The following is a 16,142-nucleotide window of genomic DNA, read 5'->3' as shown; positions in this document are numbered from 1 at the left end:
CTCACCACAAGGGCCGTTTCCCTGGCAAAGATCCCTCCCTGCTTCCAAGTACATTAGACACTGGAGCAGGTGACACTTTCTTTCATCTGTTGGTTGCTTGTTTTGCTAGGGGGAGAAGGCCGGTTCCTTATTCCCTTGCTCCAGCAAAGAAAGTTACTTCTGCACAGGCTTTGCTGCACTTTTCCAGCACTGGATGAGATTCCCATACACTTTTAGCTTTGCAGATGTCCAGTAGGAACTGCAAAGGCATTGTGCGCTATTTCCTCCTTTTCTGTGTCAGGGCTTTAGAGAACTACAAGCCTTGTTTTGCCCAGGGAATGTTGCTTGCTGCTAGTAGCCAAGGAGGAATATGGAATTCAGAGCCATATGCAGTAGGCTTGAATTAGCCCTTTTTTTCATTTAACGGGAGTGACTTAGAATCCCTTTGCTGTGCAAGCTGATGATTTCTCCTGAGTAGAGCAGGTTGGCTGTAGATGTGAAAAGCAAGAAAGTTGGAAGTGATAAGTAACGGCCTGTCCCTTGTGCTTGTCTCTTTGCACAGAGCCCAGAAGCAAGAGCAGTTTCAGCCCTGGCTCCCTCTGCACCTGGAGAGGGAGCCAAAGAGGGGGAAACTGAGCAAGAGGAGCAGAAGAGTGGAGCTGTGCTCACCGAAGAGGTGGAGCCATCCCAGACAGTAAGTGCCAGTTCTGGGTGGAGCTGTCTTTAGTGCGGGGCAGAGCTGCAAGTTTCTGGCCAGCCAGCGCTTGCTGTTGGAGGCTGAGGGTGCTGAGGGCTGGAGTCCTGGCAGCACCTAGCCATTCCCTCCAGCACAAGACAGCTGGGAATTGGGCTTTGAGCTGTCGTGCTGAGGCACCAAAGCGCTGGTGCTCATGTGCGGGCGAGCATGTGGCTGCTTGGCTCAGTGCAGCTGTGTCTCTTGGCTCCTCCAATGCCATGGCCAAGGGCACAGGTGGGAGTTCTGGGCCTCAGCAGGTCTGGTTGGTTTGCTTTCCCGTTTTGGAACCCTGTGTACGGCCAGTGGAAGTGTTCTGCAGTTGTGTGGAGTAATTCTTCATTTTTACACAGTCGCTTGGCCCATCTGTTTTTGGCCTCTTTTAAGCTGCTGCTGGGCGCTGATTGTCTGGTCCATGAACCTGGGGGAGGCGATTCTTGTTTGATGTGGCCAAGGAAACAAACTGCGTGGTTCTGAAGCCTTCCTCTGAGGCTAAAAGCAGAAGCAGCAAGCTTGTGTGGATCCATTTTGTGGTGATGACTGCAGCTTTGAAAGCTGCTTTGAAGCCTCAGCTCTGGGGTGACTCTGCAAGTCTTTTTGTGCTGTCTTGCGTTGCTAAGAACAGGAAAGGCGTCTCCAAATTCTGGATGCTGTCTTTGAAGTCAAATGTGTAACGTGGTGCCCGGGAGGCTGCCTGGGCCCAAAGCACCCAGGGGAGCCACTCAACAGCAGCTGAATGTGAGCCAGCTTGGGCCCAGGTGGCCAAGAAGGCCTGGGGCATGCTGGCCATGTGTGAGCAATAGTGGGGCGGCAGGAGCAGGGCAGTGAGCGTCCCCCTGTGCTGGGCAGCGCCGCGGCCGCAGCTGGAGTGCTGTGTCCAGTCCTGGGCCCCTGAGATCAGAAAGTCATTGAGGGGCTGGAGCGTGTCCAGAGAAGGACAAGGGCATTGGGGAAGGCTGTGGATGACTATGGTAGTGTGATTTTAATGGTTATTTGGGGAAAGACGTAAGGAACACAGGGGAAAAGTGATTTCTTTGTGAGAAGGTCCTGGGCACTTTCTCTGTGCCTAAAAGAAGCCAATAGTGATCAAGTTGTGGGAAGTGACAACATTTTACAACAGCACTGAAAAATTCAATCTGCCCCTGGGAATGCACCAGTGTACAATGCACGAGCCTGGGAACTGACCCTTTTGCTTCCGGACCCAGGAGGTAGCAGAGGTGTGGTGAGGCCGGCCCTGCTCGCCCACGGCCTGGGCGGCCTGGGGGAGGCCGGGCCGGATGCCAGCGGCTCCTGGGCGAGGAATGGAGGCGGCAGGAGCCCGGCCCCAGGCTGGGCCTGGCCACGGCTGCTGACATCTTGCCGACGCTGAGTCCTGCGTGGCGCTTGACAGCTCCAGGCCGAGCCTACTTCCCCTGCCAGGGCAGAGAGGTGCCCCGAGTGGCCTGACATCCAGCACCATGCCTGCTGCGGCCACTAGATAAAAAATGGAACCCTGTCAGATAGGCAGATGAGACCTCCAGACCTTGTTCTTCTCTGCAGGGAGAGAAAAGGACAGTGACAACATGGGAAAAAGCAACCTAAAAACCTTGAAGTCAATGAAAGAATGAGTCAAAGCTGAAATCAAAGAGGGATGAGAAAATGGCAAATAGGACTAAAATATTCTTTCAGTAGTACCATAGAAATAAACAATAATATACTAAAATATCTCCTTTAATTCATGAGAGTAGGGGGGGGGGATGAAGTACTGAGACTGTAAATCTGAACCAAAATATCCCTTAATAAAGCCAAGCAAATGTTAAAGAAGCTGTAACCCCATCAAAACTTTACAGAGAGAAAGAGATGAGAGGGATGCACATCCTTTGCACCCAGGGAGAGAAGAAAAAAAGGCTCTGTTTCCAGAGATGATTGCAAAAACCAACTAAGAAAAACCTTTGCTTTTAAACAACTCATCCATAAAATAATTCCCCATGAGTTCATAGCCCATAAACACCCTTGTAAGAAAGCTGTGAAAATGCGAGGGATATGAGGATAGCAAAATTTTTCCAGGGCTCCTGCAATTCCTGATAATGAAAAAACACCAAGAACCTGCTTTTCTCTAAACATGTCTCCCTACCATAACCAAAACCGCCCCTCCTCACCCTACAAAAACTCATATAAGTCTAGTGTATAGTTAGTTCTGCTTTACCATCCCAAGTTTTGTGTCTGCGTAGTCAGTTAGGAGAAGAAAAAGTTGGGTAGGGGGCCGGAAAAGTATCCAGGAGTTTTATTCTGGTTTCTTATACTTGCAATCCTGATAATAAGGTTTATTTTTTTCTGGCTAAGTTTTCAACCTGTTTTAACCTACTCCTAATGCATAACTCCCGCCCCCACCCGAAAAAAAAAAAAAAACAGAAAAAAGAAAGGAGTAAGTTTCCTGGTGATTGTAGCGTGTGCTAAAAGCAACGTCACTCTTTAGTACATTAATCAGAAAACGAAAAATTAGCAAATGTCAACCACTAGAAGGACAAGTTCAGTGAGGAGGTGCGGAGGGAGCTTTAGGCTGGTGTCAGACAGGCAGGCTGATGAGGGAGCATCAGGCAGACTTCCAGCAATCCCTACGTGGCAGTGCTCACCACAAGGGCCGTTTCCCTGGCAAAGATCCCCTCCCTGCTTCCAAGTACATTAGACACTGGAGCAGGTGACACTTTCTTTCATCTGTTGGTTGCTTGTTTTGCTAGGGGGAGAAGGCCGGTTCCTTATTCCCTTGCTCCAGCAAAGAAAGTTACTTCTGCACAGGCTTTGCTGCACTTTTCCAGCACTGGATGAGATTCCCTTACACTTTTAGCTTTGCAGATGTCCAGTAGGAACTGCAAAGGCATTGTGCGCTATTTCCTCCTTTTCTGTGTCAGGGCTTTAGAGAACTACAAGCCTTGTTTTGCCCAGGGAATGTTGCTTGCTGCTAGTAGCCAAGGAGGAATATGGAATTCAGAGCCATATGCAGTAGGCTTGAATTAGCCCTTTTTTTCATTTAACGGGAGTGACTTAGAATCCCTTTGCTGTGCAAGCTGATGATTTCTCCTGAGTAGAGCAGGTTGGCTGTAGATGTGAAAAGCAAGAAAGTTGGAAGTGATAAGTAACGGCCTGTCCCTTGTGCTTGTCTCTTTGCACAGAGCCCAGAAGCAAGAGCAGTTTCAGCCCTGGCTCCCTCTGCACCTGGAGAGGGAGCCAAAGAGGGGGAAACTGAGCAAGAGGAGCAGAAGAGTGGAGCTGTGCTCACCGAAGAGGTGGAGCCATCCCAGACAGTAAGTGCCAGTTCTGGGTGGAGCTGTCTTTAGTGCGGGGCAGAGCTGCAAGTTTCTGGCCAGCCTGCGCTTGCTGTTGGAGGCTGAGGGTGCTGAGGGCTGGAGTCCTGGCAGCACCTAGCCATTCCCTCCAGCACAAGACAGCTGGGAATTGGGCTTTGAGCTGTCGTGCTGAGGCACCAAAGCGCTGGTGCTCATGTGCGGGCGAGCATGTGGCTGCTTGGCTCAGTGCAGCTGTGTCTCTTGGCTCCTCCAATGCCATGGCCAAGGGCACAGGTGGGAGTTCTGGGCCTCAGCAGGTCTGGTTGGTTTGCTTTCCCGTTTTGGAACCCTGTGTACGGCCAGTGGAAGTGTTCTGCAGTTGTGTGGAGTAATTCTTCATTTTTACACAGTCGCTTGGCCCATCTGTTTTTGGCCTCTTTTAAGCTGCTGCTGGGCGCTGATTGTCTGGTCCATGAACCTGGGGGAGGCGATTCTTGTTTGATGTGGCCAAGGAAACAAACTGCGTGGTTCTGAAGCCTTCCTCTGAGGCTAAAAGCAGAAGCAGCAAGCTTGTGTGGATCCATTTTGTGGTGATGACTGCAGCTTTGAAAGCTGCTTTGAAGCCTCAGCTCTGGGGTGACTCTGCAAGTCTTTTTGTGCTGTCTTGCGTTGCTAAGAACAGGAAAGGCGTCTCCAAATTCTGGATGCTGTCTTTGAAGTCAAATGTGTAACGTGGTGCCCGGGCGGCTGCCTGGGCCCAAAGCACCCAGGGGAGCCACTCAACAGCAGCTGAACGTGAGCCAGCTTGGGCCCAGGTGGCCAAGAAGGCCTGGGGCATGCTGGCCATGTGTGAGCAATAGTGGGGCGGCAGGAGCAGGGCAGTGAGCGTCCCCCTGTGCTGGGCAGCGCCGCGGCCGCAGCTGGAGTGCTGTGTCCAGTCCTGGGCCCCTGAGATCAGAAAGTCATTGAGGGGCTGGAGCGTGTCCAGAGAAGGACAAGGGCATTGGGGAAGGCTGTGGATGACTATGGTAGTGTGATTTTAATGGTTATTTGGGGAAAGACGTAAGGAACACAGGGGAAAAGTGATTTCTTTGTGAGAAGGTCCTGGGCACTTTCTCTGTGCCTAAAAGAAGCCAATAGTGATCAAGTTGTGGGAAGTGACAACATTTTACAACAGCACTGAAAAATTCAATCTGCCCCTGGGAATGCACCAGTGTACAATGCACGAGCCTGGGAACTGACCCTTTTGCTTCCGGACCCAGGAGGTAGCAGAGGTGTGGTGAGGCCGGCCCTGCTCGCCCACGGCCTGGGCGGCCTGGGGGAGGCCGGGCCGGATGCCAGCGGCTCCTGGGCGAGGAATGGAGGCGGCAGGAGCCCGGCCCCAGGCTGGGCCTGGCCACGGCTGCTGACATCTTGCCGACGCTGAGTCCTGCGTGGCGCTTGACAGCTCCAGGCCGAGCCTACTTCCCCTGCCAGGGCAGAGAGGTGCCCCGAGTGGCCTGACATCCAGCACCATGCCTGCTGCGGCTACTAGATAAAAAATGGAACCCTGTCAGATAGGCAGATGAGACCTCCAGACCTTGTTCTTCTCTGCAGGGAGAGAAAAGGACAGTGACAACATGGGAAAAAGCAACCTAAAAACCTTGAAGTCAATGAAAGAATGAGTCAAAGCTGAAATCAAAGAGGGATGAGAAAATGGCAAATAGGACTAAAATATTCTTTCAGTAGTACCATAGAAATAAACAATAATATACTAAAATATCTCCTTTAATTCATGAGAGTAGGGGGGGGGGATGAAGTACTGAGACTGTAAATCTGAACCAAAATATCCCTTAATAAAGCCAAGCAAATGTTAAAGAAGCTGTAACCCCATCAAAACTTTACAGAGAGAAAGAGATGAGAGGGATGCACATCCTTTGCACCCAGGGAGAGAAGAAAAAAAGGCTCTGTTTCCAGAGATGATTGCAAAAACCAACTAAGAAAAACCTTTGCTTTTAAACAACTCATCCATAAAATAATTCCCCATGAGTTCATAGCCCATAAACACCCTTGTAAGAAAGCTGTGAAAATGCGAGGGATATGAGGATAGCAAAATTTTTCCAGGGCTCCTGCAATTCCTGATAATGAAAAAACACCAAGAACCTGCTTTTCTCTAAACATGTCTCCCTACCATAACCAAAACCGCCCCTCCTCACCCTACAAAAACTCATATAAGTCTAGTGTATAGTTAGTTCTGCTTTACCATCCCAAGTTTTGTGTCTGCGTAGTCAGTTAGGAGAAGAAAAAGTTGGGTAGGGGGCCGGAAAAGTATCCAGGAGTTTTATTCTGGTTTCTTATACTTGCAATCCTGATAATAAGGTTTATTTTTTTCTGGCTAAGTTTTCAACCTGTTTTAACCTACTCCTAATGCATAACTCCCGCCCCCACCCGAAAAAAAAAAAAAAACAGAAAAAAGAAAGGAGTAAGTTTCCTGGTGATTGTAGCGTGTGCTAAAAGCAACGTCACTCTTTAGTACATTAATCAGAAAACGAAAAATTAGCAAATGTCAACCACTAGAAGGACAAGTTCAGTGAGGAGGTGCGGAGGGAGCTTTAGGCTGGTGTCAGACAGGCAGGCTGATGAGGGAGCATCAGGCAGACTTCCAGCAATCCCTACGTGGCAGTGCTCACCACAAGGGCCGTTTCCCTGGCAAAGATCCCCTCCCTGCTTCCAAGTACATTAGACACTGGAGCAGGTGACACTTTCTTTCATCTGTTGGTTGCTTGTTTTGCTAGGGGGAGAAGGCCGGTTCCTTATTCCCTTGCTCCAGCAAAGAAAGTTACTTCTGCACAGGCTTTGCTGCACTTTTCCAGCACTGGATGAGATTCCCATACACTTTTAGCTTTGCAGATGTCCAGTAGGAACTGCAAAGGCATTGTGCGCTATTTCCTCCTTTTCTGTGTCAGGGCTTTAGAGAACTACAAGCCTTGTTTTGCCCAGGGAATGTTGCTTGCTGCTAGTAGCCAAGGAGGAATATGGAATTCAGAGCCATATGCAGTAGGCTTGAATTAGCCCTTTTTTTCATTTAACGGGAGTGACTTAGAATCCCTTTGCTGTGCAAGCTGATGATTTCTCCTGAGTAGAGCAGGTTGGCTGTAGATGTGAAAAGCAGGAAAGTTGGAAGTGATAAGTAACGGCCTGTCCCTTGTGCTTGTCTCTTTGCACAGAGCCCAGAAGCAAGAGCAGTTTCAGCCCTGGCTCCCTCTGCACCTGGAGAGGGAGCCAAAGAGGGGGAAACTGAGCAAGAGGAGCAGAAGAGTGGAGCTGTGCTCACCGAAGAGGTGGAGCCATCCCAGACAGTAAGTGCCAGTTCTGGGTGGAGCTGTCTTTAGTGCGGGGCAGAGCTGCAAGTTTCTGGCCAGCCTGCGCTTGCTGTTGGAGGCTGAGGGTGCTGAGGGCTGGAGTCCTGGCAGCACCTAGCCATTCCCTCCAGCACAAGACAGCTGGGAATTGGGCTTTGAGCTGTCGTGCTGAGGCACCAAAGCGCTGGTGCTCATGTGCGGGCGAGCATGTGGCTGCTTGGCTCAGTGCAGCTGTGTCTCTTGGCTCCTCCAATGCCATGGCCAAGGGCACAGGTGGGAGTTCTGGGCCTCAGCAGGTCTGGTTGGTTTGCTTTCCCGTTTTGGAACCCTGTGTACGGCCAGTGGAAGTGTTCTGCAGTTGTGTGGAGTAATTCTTCATTTTTACACAGTCGCTTGGCCCATCTGTTTTTGGCCTCTTTTAAGCTGCTGCTGGGCGCTGATTGTCTGGTCCATGAACCTGGGGGAGGCGATTCTTGTTTGATGTGGCCAAGGAAACAAACTGCGTGGTTCTGAAGCCTTCCTCTGAGGCTAAAAGCAGAAGCAGCAAGCTTGTGTGGATCCATTTTGTGGTGATGACTGCAGCTTTGAAAGCTGCTTTGAAGCCTCAGCTCTGGGGTGACTCTGCAAGTCTTTTTGTGCTGTCTTGCGTTGCTAAGAACAGGAAAGGCGTCTCCAAATTCTGGATGCTGTCTTTGAAGTCAAATGTGTAACGTGGTGCCCGGGCGGCTGCCTGGGCCCAAAGCACCCAGGGGAGCCACTCAACAGCAGCTGAACGTGAGCCAGCTTGGGCCCAGGTGGCCAAGAAGGCCTGGGGCATGCTGGCCATGTGTGAGCAATAGTGGGGCGGCAGGAGCAGGGCAGTGAGCGTCCCCCTGTGCTGGGCAGCGCCGCGGCCGCAGCTGGAGTGCTGTGTCCAGTCCTGGGCCCCTGAGATCAGAAAGTCATTGAGGGGCTGGAGCGTGTCCAGAGAAGGACAAGGGCATTGGGGAAGGCTGTGGATGACTATGGTAGTGTGATTTTAATGGTTATTTGGGGAAAGACGTAAGGAACACAGGGGAAAAGTGATTTCTTTGTGAGAAGGTCCTGGGCACTTTCTCTGTGCCTAAAAGAAGCCAATAGTGATCAAGTTGTGGGAAGTGACAACATTTTACAACAGCACTGAAAAATTCAATCTGCCCCTGGGAATGCACCAGTGTACAATGCACGAGCCTGGGAACTGACCCTTTTGCTTCCGGACCCAGGAGGTAGCAGAGGTGTGGTGAGGCCGGCCCTGCTCGCCCACGGCCTGGGCGGCCTGGGGGAGGCCGGGCCGGATGCCAGCGGCTCCTGGGCGAGGAATGGAGGCGGCAGGAGCCCGGCCCCAGGCTGGGCCTGGCCACGGCTGCTGACATCTTGCCGACGCTGAGTCCTGCGTGGCGCTTGACAGCTCCAGGCCGAGCCTACTTCCCCTGCCAGGGCAGAGAGGTGCCCCGAGTGGCCTGACATCCAGCACCATGCCTGCTGCGGCTACTAGATAAAAAATGGAACCCTGTCAGATAGGCAGATGAGACCTCCAGACCTTGTTCTTCTCTGCAGGGAGAGAAAAGGACAGTGACAACATGGGAAAAAGCAACCTAAAAACCTTGAAGTCAATGAAAGAATGAGTCAAAGCTGAAATCAAAGAGGGATGAGAAAATGGCAAATAGGACTAAAATATTCTTTCAGTAGTACCATAGAAATAAACAATAATATACTAAAATATCTCCTTTAATTCATGAGAGTAGGGGGGGGGGATGAAGTACTGAGACTGTAAATCTGAACCAAAATATCCCTTAATAAAGCCAAGCAAATGTTAAAGAAGCTGTAACCCCATCAAAACTTTACAGAGAGAAAGAGATGAGAGGGATGCACATCCTTTGCACCCAGGGAGAGAAGAAAAAAAGGCTCTGTTTCCAGAGATGATTGCAAAAACCAACTAAGAAAAACCTTTGCTTTTAAACAACTCATCCATAAAATAATTCCCCATGAGTTCATAGCCCATAAACACCCTTGTAAGAAAGCTGTGAAAATGCGAGGGATATGAGGATAGCAAAATTTTTCCAGGGCTCCTGCAATTCCTGATAATGAAAAAACACCAAGAACCTGCTTTTCTCTAAACATGTCTCCCTACCATAACCAAAACCGCCCCTCCTCACCCTACAAAAACTCATATAAGTCTAGTGTATAGTTAGTTCTGCTTTACCATCCCAAGTTTTGTGTCTGCGTAGTCAGTTAGGAGAAGAAAAAGTTGGGTAGGGGGCCGGAAAAGTATCCAGGAGTTTTATTCTGGTTTCTTATACTTGCAATCCTGATAATAAGGTTTATTTTTTTCTGGCTAAGTTTTCAACCTGTTTTAACCTACTCCTAATGCATAACTCCCGCCCCCACCCGAAAAAAAAAAAAAACCAGAAAAAAGAAAGGAGTAAGTTTCCTGGTGATTGTAGCGTGTGCTAAAAGCAACGTCACTCTTTAGTACATTAATCAGAAAACGAAAAATTAGCAAATGTCAACCACTAGAAGGACAAGTTCAGTGAGGAGGTGCGGAGGGAGCTTTAGGCTGGTGTCAGACAGGCAGGCTGATGAGGGAGCATCAGGCAGACTTCCAGCAATCCCTACGTGGCAGTGCTCACCACAAGGGCCGTTTCCCTGGCAAAGATCCCCTCCCTGCTTCCAAGTACATTAGACACTGGAGCAGGTGACACTTTCTTTCATCTGTTGGTTGCTTGTTTTGCTAGGGGGAGAAGGCCGGTTCCTTATTCCCTTGCTCCAGCAAAGAAAGTTACTTCTGCACAGGCTTTGCTGCACTTTTCCAGCACTGGATGAGATTCCCATACACTTTTAGCTTTGCAGATGTCCAGTAGGAACTGCAAAGGCATTGTGCGCTATTTCCTCCTTTTCTGTGTCAGGGCTTTAGAGAACTACAAGCCTTGTTTTGCCCAGGGAATGTTGCTTGCTGCTAGTAGCCAAGGAGGAATATGGAATTCAGAGCCATATGCAGTAGGCTTGAATTAGCCCTTTTTTTCATTTAACGGGAGTGACTTAGAATCCCTTTGCTGTGCAAGCTGATGATTTCTCCTGAGTAGAGCAGGTTGGCTGTAGATGTGAAAAGCAAGAAAGTTGGAAGTGATAAGTAACGGCCTGTCCCTTGTGCTTGTCTCTTTGCACAGAGCCCAGAAGCAAGAGCAGTTTCAGCCCTGGCTCCCTCTGCACCTGGAGAGGGAGCCAAAGAGGGGGAAACTGAGCAAGAGGAGCAGAAGAGTGGAGCTGTGCTCACCGAAGAGGTGGAGCCATCCCAGACAGTAAGTGCCAGTTCTGGGTGGAGCTGTCTTTAGTGCGGGGCAGAGCTGCAAGTTTCTGGCCAGCCAGCGCTTGCTGTTGGAGGCTGAGGGTGCTGAGGGCTGGAGTCCTGGCAGCACCTAGCCATTCCCTCCAGCACAAGACAGCTGGGAATTGGGCTTTGAGCTGTCGTGCTGAGGCACCAAAGCGCTGGTGCTCATGTGCGGGCGAGCATGTGGCTGCTTGGCTCAGTGCAGCTGTGTCTCTTGGCTCCTCCAATGCCATGGCCAAGGGCACAGGTGGGAGTTCTGGGCCTCAGCAGGTCTGGTTGGTTTGCTTTCCCGTTTTGGAACCCTGTGTACGGCCAGTGGAAGTGTTCTGCAGTTGTGTGGAGTAATTCTTCATTTTTACACAGTCGCTTGGCCCATCTGTTTTTGGCCTCTTTTAAGCTGCTGCTGGGCGCTGATTGTCTGGTCCATGAACCTGGGGGAGGCGATTCTTGTTTGATGTGGCCAAGGAAACAAACTGCGTGGTTCTGAAGCCTTCCTCTGAGGCTAAAAGCAGAAGCAGCAAGCTTGTGTGGATCCATTTTGTGGTGATGACTGCAGCTTTGAAAGCTGCTTTGAAGCCTCAGCTCTGGGGTGACTCTGCAAGTCTTTTTGTGCTGTCTTGCGTTGCTAAGAACAGGAAAGGCGTCTCCAAATTCTGGATGCTGTCTTTGAAGTCAAATGTGTAACGTGGTGCCCGGGAGGCTGCCTGGGCCCAAAGCACCCAGGGGAGCCACTCAACAGCAGCTGAATGTGAGCCAGCTTGGGCCCAGGTGGCCAAGAAGGCCTGGGGCATGCTGGCCATGTGTGAGCAATAGTGGGGCGGCAGGAGCAGGGCAGTGAGCGTCCCCCTGTGCTGGGCAGCGCCGCGGCCGCAGCTGGAGTGCTGTGTCCAGTCCTGGGCCCCTGAGATCAGAAAGTCATTGAGGGGCTGGAGCGTGTCCAGAGAAGGACAAGGGCATTGGGGAAGGCTGTGGATGACTATGGTAGTGTGATTTTAATGGTTATTTGGGGAAAGACGTAAGGAACACAGGGGAAAAGTGATTTCTTTGTGAGAAGGTGCTGGGCACTTTCTCTGTGCCTAAAAGAAGCCAATAGTGATCAAGTTGTGGGAAGTGACAACATTTTACAACAGCACTGAAAAATTCAATCTGCCCCTGGGAATGCACCAGTGTACAATGCACGAGCCTGGGAACTGACCCTTTTGCTTCCGGACCCAGGAGGTAGCAGAGGTGTGGTGAGGCCGGCCCTGCTCGCCCACGGCCTGGGCGGCCTGGGGGAGGCCGGGCCGGATGCCAGCGGCTCCTGGGCGAGGAATGGAGGCGGCAGGAGCCCGGCCCCAGGCTGGGCCTGGCCACGGCTGCTGACATCTTGCCGACGCTGAGTCCTGCGTGGCGCTTGACAGCTCCAGGCCGAGCCTACTTCCCCTGCCAGGGCAGAGAGGTGCCCCGAGTGGCCTGACATCCAGCACCATGCCTGCTGCGGCTACTAGATAAAAAATGGAACCCTGTCAGATAGGCAGATGAGACCTCCAGACCTTGTTCTTCTCTGCAGGGAGAGAAAAGGACAGTGACAACATGGGAAAAAGCAACCTAAAAACCTTGAAGTCAATGAAAGAATGAGTCAAAGCTGAAATCAAAGAGGGATGAGAAAATGGCAAATAGGACTAAAATATTCTTTCAGTAGTACCATAGAAATAAACAATAATATACTAAAATATCTCCTTTAATTCATGAGAGTGGGGGGGGGGATGAAGTACTGAGACTGTAAATCTGAACCAAAATATCCCTTAATAAAGCCAAGCAAATGTTAAAGAAGCTGTAACCCCATCAAAACTTTACAGAGAGAAAGAGATGAGAGGGATGCACATCCTTTGCACCCAGGGAGAGAAGAAAAAAAGGCTCTGTTTCCAGAGATGATTGCAAAAACCAACTAAGAAAAACCTTTGCTTTTAAACAACTCATCCATAAAATAATTCCCCATGAGTTCATAGCCCATAAACACCCTTGTAAGAAAGCTGTGAAAATGCGAGGGATATGAGGATAGCAAAATTTTTCCAGGGCTCCTGCAATTCCTGATAATGAAAAAACACCAAGAACCTGCTTTTCTCTAAACATGTCTCCCTACCATAACCAAAACCGCCCCTCCTCACCCTACAAAAACTCATATAAGTCTAGTGTATAGTTAGTTCTGCTTTACCATCCCAAGTTTTGTGTCTGCGTAGTCAGTTAGGAGAAGAAAAAGTTGGGTAGGGGGCCGGAAAAGTATCCAGGAGTTTTATTCTGGTTTCTTATACTTGCAATCCTGATAATAAGGTTTATTTTTTTCTGGCTAAGTTTTCAACCTGTTTTAACCTACTCCTAATGCATAACTCCCGCCCCCACCCGAAAAAAAAAAAAAAACAGAAAAAAGAAAGGAGTAAGTTTCCTGGTGATTGTAGCGTGTGCTAAAAGCAACGTCACTCTTTAGTACATTAATCAGAAAACGAAAAATTAGCAAATGTCAACCACTAGAAGGACAAGTTCAGTGAGGAGGTGCGGAGGGAGCTTTAGGCTGGTGTCAGACAGGCAGGCTGATGAGGGAGCATCAGGCAGACTTCCAGCAATCCCTACGTGGCAGTGCTCACCACAAGGGCCGTTTCCCTGGCAAAGATCCCCTCCCTGCTTCCAAGTACATTAGACACTGGAGCAGGTGACACTTTCTTTCATCTGTTGGTTGCTTGTTTTGCTAGGGGGAGAAGGCCGGTTCCTTATTCCCTTGCTCCAGCAAAGAAAGTTACTTCTGCACAGGCTTTGCTGCACTTTTCCAGCACTGGATGAGATTCCCATACACTTTTAGCTTTGCAGATGTCCAGTAGGAACTGCAAAGGCATTGTGCGCTATTTCCTCCTTTTCTGTGTCAGGGCTTTAGAGAACTACAAGCCTTGTTTTGCCCAGGGAATGTTGCTTGCTGCTAGTAGCCAAGGAGGAATATGGAATTCAGAGCCATATGCAGTAGGCTTGAATTAGCCCTTTTTTTCATTTAACGGGAGTGACTTAGAATCCCTTTGCTGTGCAAGCTGATGATTTCTCCTGAGTAGAGCAGGTTGGCTGTAGATGTGAAAAGCAAGAAAGTTGGAAGTGATAAGTAACGGCCTGTCCCTTGTGCTTGTCTCTTTGCACAGAGCCCAGAAGCAAGAGCAGTTTCAGCCCTGGCTCCCTCTGCACCTGGAGAGGGAGCCAAAGAGGGGGAAACTGAGCAAGAGGAGCAGAAGAGTGGAGCTGTGCTCACCGAAGAGGTGGAGCCATCCCAGACAGTAAGTGCCAGTTCTGGGTGGAGCTGTCTTTAGTGCGGGGCAGAGCTGCAAGTTTCTGGCCAGCCAGCGCTTGCTGTTGGAGGCTGAGGGTGCTGAGGGCTGGAGTCCTGGCAGCACCTAGCCATTCCCTCCAGCACAAGACAGCTGGGAATTGGGCTTTGAGCTGTCGTGCTGAGGCACCAAAGCGCTGGTGCTCATGTGCGGGCGAGCATGTGGCTGCTTGGCTCAGTGCAGCTGTGTCTCTTGGCTCCTCCAATGCCATGGCCAAGGGCACAGGTGGGAGTTCTGGGCCTCAGCAGGTCTGGTTGGTTTGCTTTCCCGTTTTGGAACCCTGTGTACGGCCAGTGGAAGTGTTCTGCAGTTGTGTGGAGTAATTCTTCATTTTTACACAGTCGCTTGGCCCATCTGTTTTTGGCCTCTTTAAAGCTGCTGCTGGGCGCTGATTGTCTGGTCCATGAACCTGGGGGAGGCGATTCTTGTTTGATGTGGCCAAGGAAACAAACTGCGTGGTTCTGAAGCCTTCCTCTGAGGCTAAAAGCAGAAGCAGCAAGCTTGTGTGGATCCATTTTGTGGTGATGACTGCAGCTTTGAAAGCTGCTTTGAAGCCTCAGCTCTGGGGTGACTCTGCAAGTCTTTTTGTGCTGTCTTGCGTTGCTAAGAACAGGAAAGGCGTCTCCAAATTCTGGATGCTGTCTTTGAAGTCAAATGTGTAACGTGGTGCCCGGGCGGCTGCCTGGGCCCAAAGCACCCAGGGGAGCCACTCAACAGCAGCTGAACGTGAGCCAGCTTGGGCCCAGGTGGCCAAGAAGGCCTGGGGCATGCTGGCCATGTGTGAGCAATAGTGGGGCGGCAGGAGCAGGGCAGTGAGCGTCCCCCTGTGCTGGGCAGCGCCGCGGCCGCAGCTGGAGTGCTGTGTCCAGTCCTGGGCCCCTGAGATCAGAAAGTCATTGAGGGGCTGGAGCGTGTCCAGAGAAGGACAAGGGCATTGGGGAAGGCTGTGGATGACTATGGTAGTGTGATTTTAATGGTTATTTGGGGAAAGACGTAAGGAACACAGGGGAAAAGTGATTTCTTTGTGAGAAGGTCCTGGGCACTTTCTCTGTGCCTAAAAGAAGCCAATAGTGATCAAGTTGTGGGAAGTGACAACATTTTACAACAGCACTGAAAAATTCAATCTGCCCCTGGGAATGCACCAGTGTACAATGCACGAGCCTGGGAACTGACCCTTTTGCTTCCGGACCCAGGAGGTAGCAGAGGTGTGGTGAGGCCGGCCCTGCTCGCCCACGGCCTGGGCGGCCTGGGGGAGGCCGGGCCGGATGCCAGCGGCTCCTGGGCGAGGAATGGAGGCGGCAGGAGCCCGGCCCCAGGCTGGGCCTGGCCACGGCTGCTGACATCTTGCCGACGCTGAGTCCTGCGTGGCGCTTGACAGCTCCAGGCCGAGCCTACTTCCCCTGCCAGGGCAGAGAGGTGCCCCGAGTGGCCTGACATCCAGCACCATGCCTGCTGCGGCTACTAGATAAAAAATGGAACCCTGTCAGATAGGCAGATGAGACCTCCAGACCTTGTTCTTCTCTGCAGGGAGAGAAAAGGACAGTGACAACATGGGAAAAAGCAACCTAAAAACCTTGAAGTCAATGAAAGAATGAGTCAAAGCTGAAATCAAAGAGGGATGAGAAAATGGCAAATAGGACTAAAATATTCTTTCAGTAGTACCATAGAAATAAACAATAATATACTAAAATATCTCCTTTAATTCATGAGAGTAGGGGGGGGGGATGAAGTACTGAGACTGTAAATCTGAACCAAAATATCCCTTAATAAAGCCAAGCAAATGTTAAAGAAGCTGTAACCCCATCAAAACTTTACAGAGAGAAAGAGATGAGAGGGATGCACATCCTTTGCACCCAGGGAGAGAAGAAAAAAAGGCTCTGTTTCCAGAGATGATTGCAAAAACCAACTAAGAAAAACCTTTGCTTTTAAACAACTCATCCATAAAATAATTCCCCATGAGTTCATAGCCCATAAACACCCTTGTAAGAAAGCTGTGAAAATGCGAGGGATATGAGGATAGCAAAATTTTTCCAGGGCTCCTGCAATTCCTGATAATGAAAAAACACCAAGAACCTGCTTTTCTCTAAACATGTCTCCCTACCATAACCAAAACCGCCCCTCCTCACCCTACAAAAACTC

General features: G+C 50.3%; 1 protein-coding gene across 14 annotated transcripts in view; it reads left to right on the top strand.

The window, feature by feature from the left end:
* The window catches only part of LOC111924468 (uncharacterized), a 74,727-nt gene that overhangs the window by 5,147 nt on the left and 53,438 nt on the right, over positions 1–16,142 (top strand). For 4 of the 14 annotated variants that reach the window (XM_086867736.1, XM_086867735.1, XM_086867740.1 and 1 more), the window contains 3 exons: positions 7,182–7,313; positions 10,502–10,633; positions 13,821–13,952. The exons of 2 other annotated variants lie outside the window; for them this stretch is intronic. In XM_086867736.1, the coding sequence (XP_086723862.1) occupies positions 7,182–7,313; positions 10,502–10,633; positions 13,821–13,952 (396 nt within the window). Of the gene's footprint in view, positions 1–541; positions 674–3,861; positions 3,994–7,181; positions 7,314–10,501; positions 10,634–13,820; positions 13,953–16,142 lie in introns of all 14 variants that reach the window. 8 more of the 14 variants (XM_086867737.1, XM_086867741.1, XM_086867743.1 and 5 more) reach the window with 4 other exon arrangements.

Source organism: Cyanistes caeruleus, chromosome Z (genome assembly GCF_971803275.1).
Source record: "Cyanistes caeruleus chromosome Z, bCyaCae1.hap1.1, whole genome shotgun sequence".
NCBI lineage: Eukaryota > Metazoa > Chordata > Aves > Passeriformes > Paridae > Cyanistes > Cyanistes caeruleus.
The sequence above is the reverse complement of the archived record's forward strand: the minus strand, read 5'-3'. Positions and strand labels throughout refer to the sequence as shown.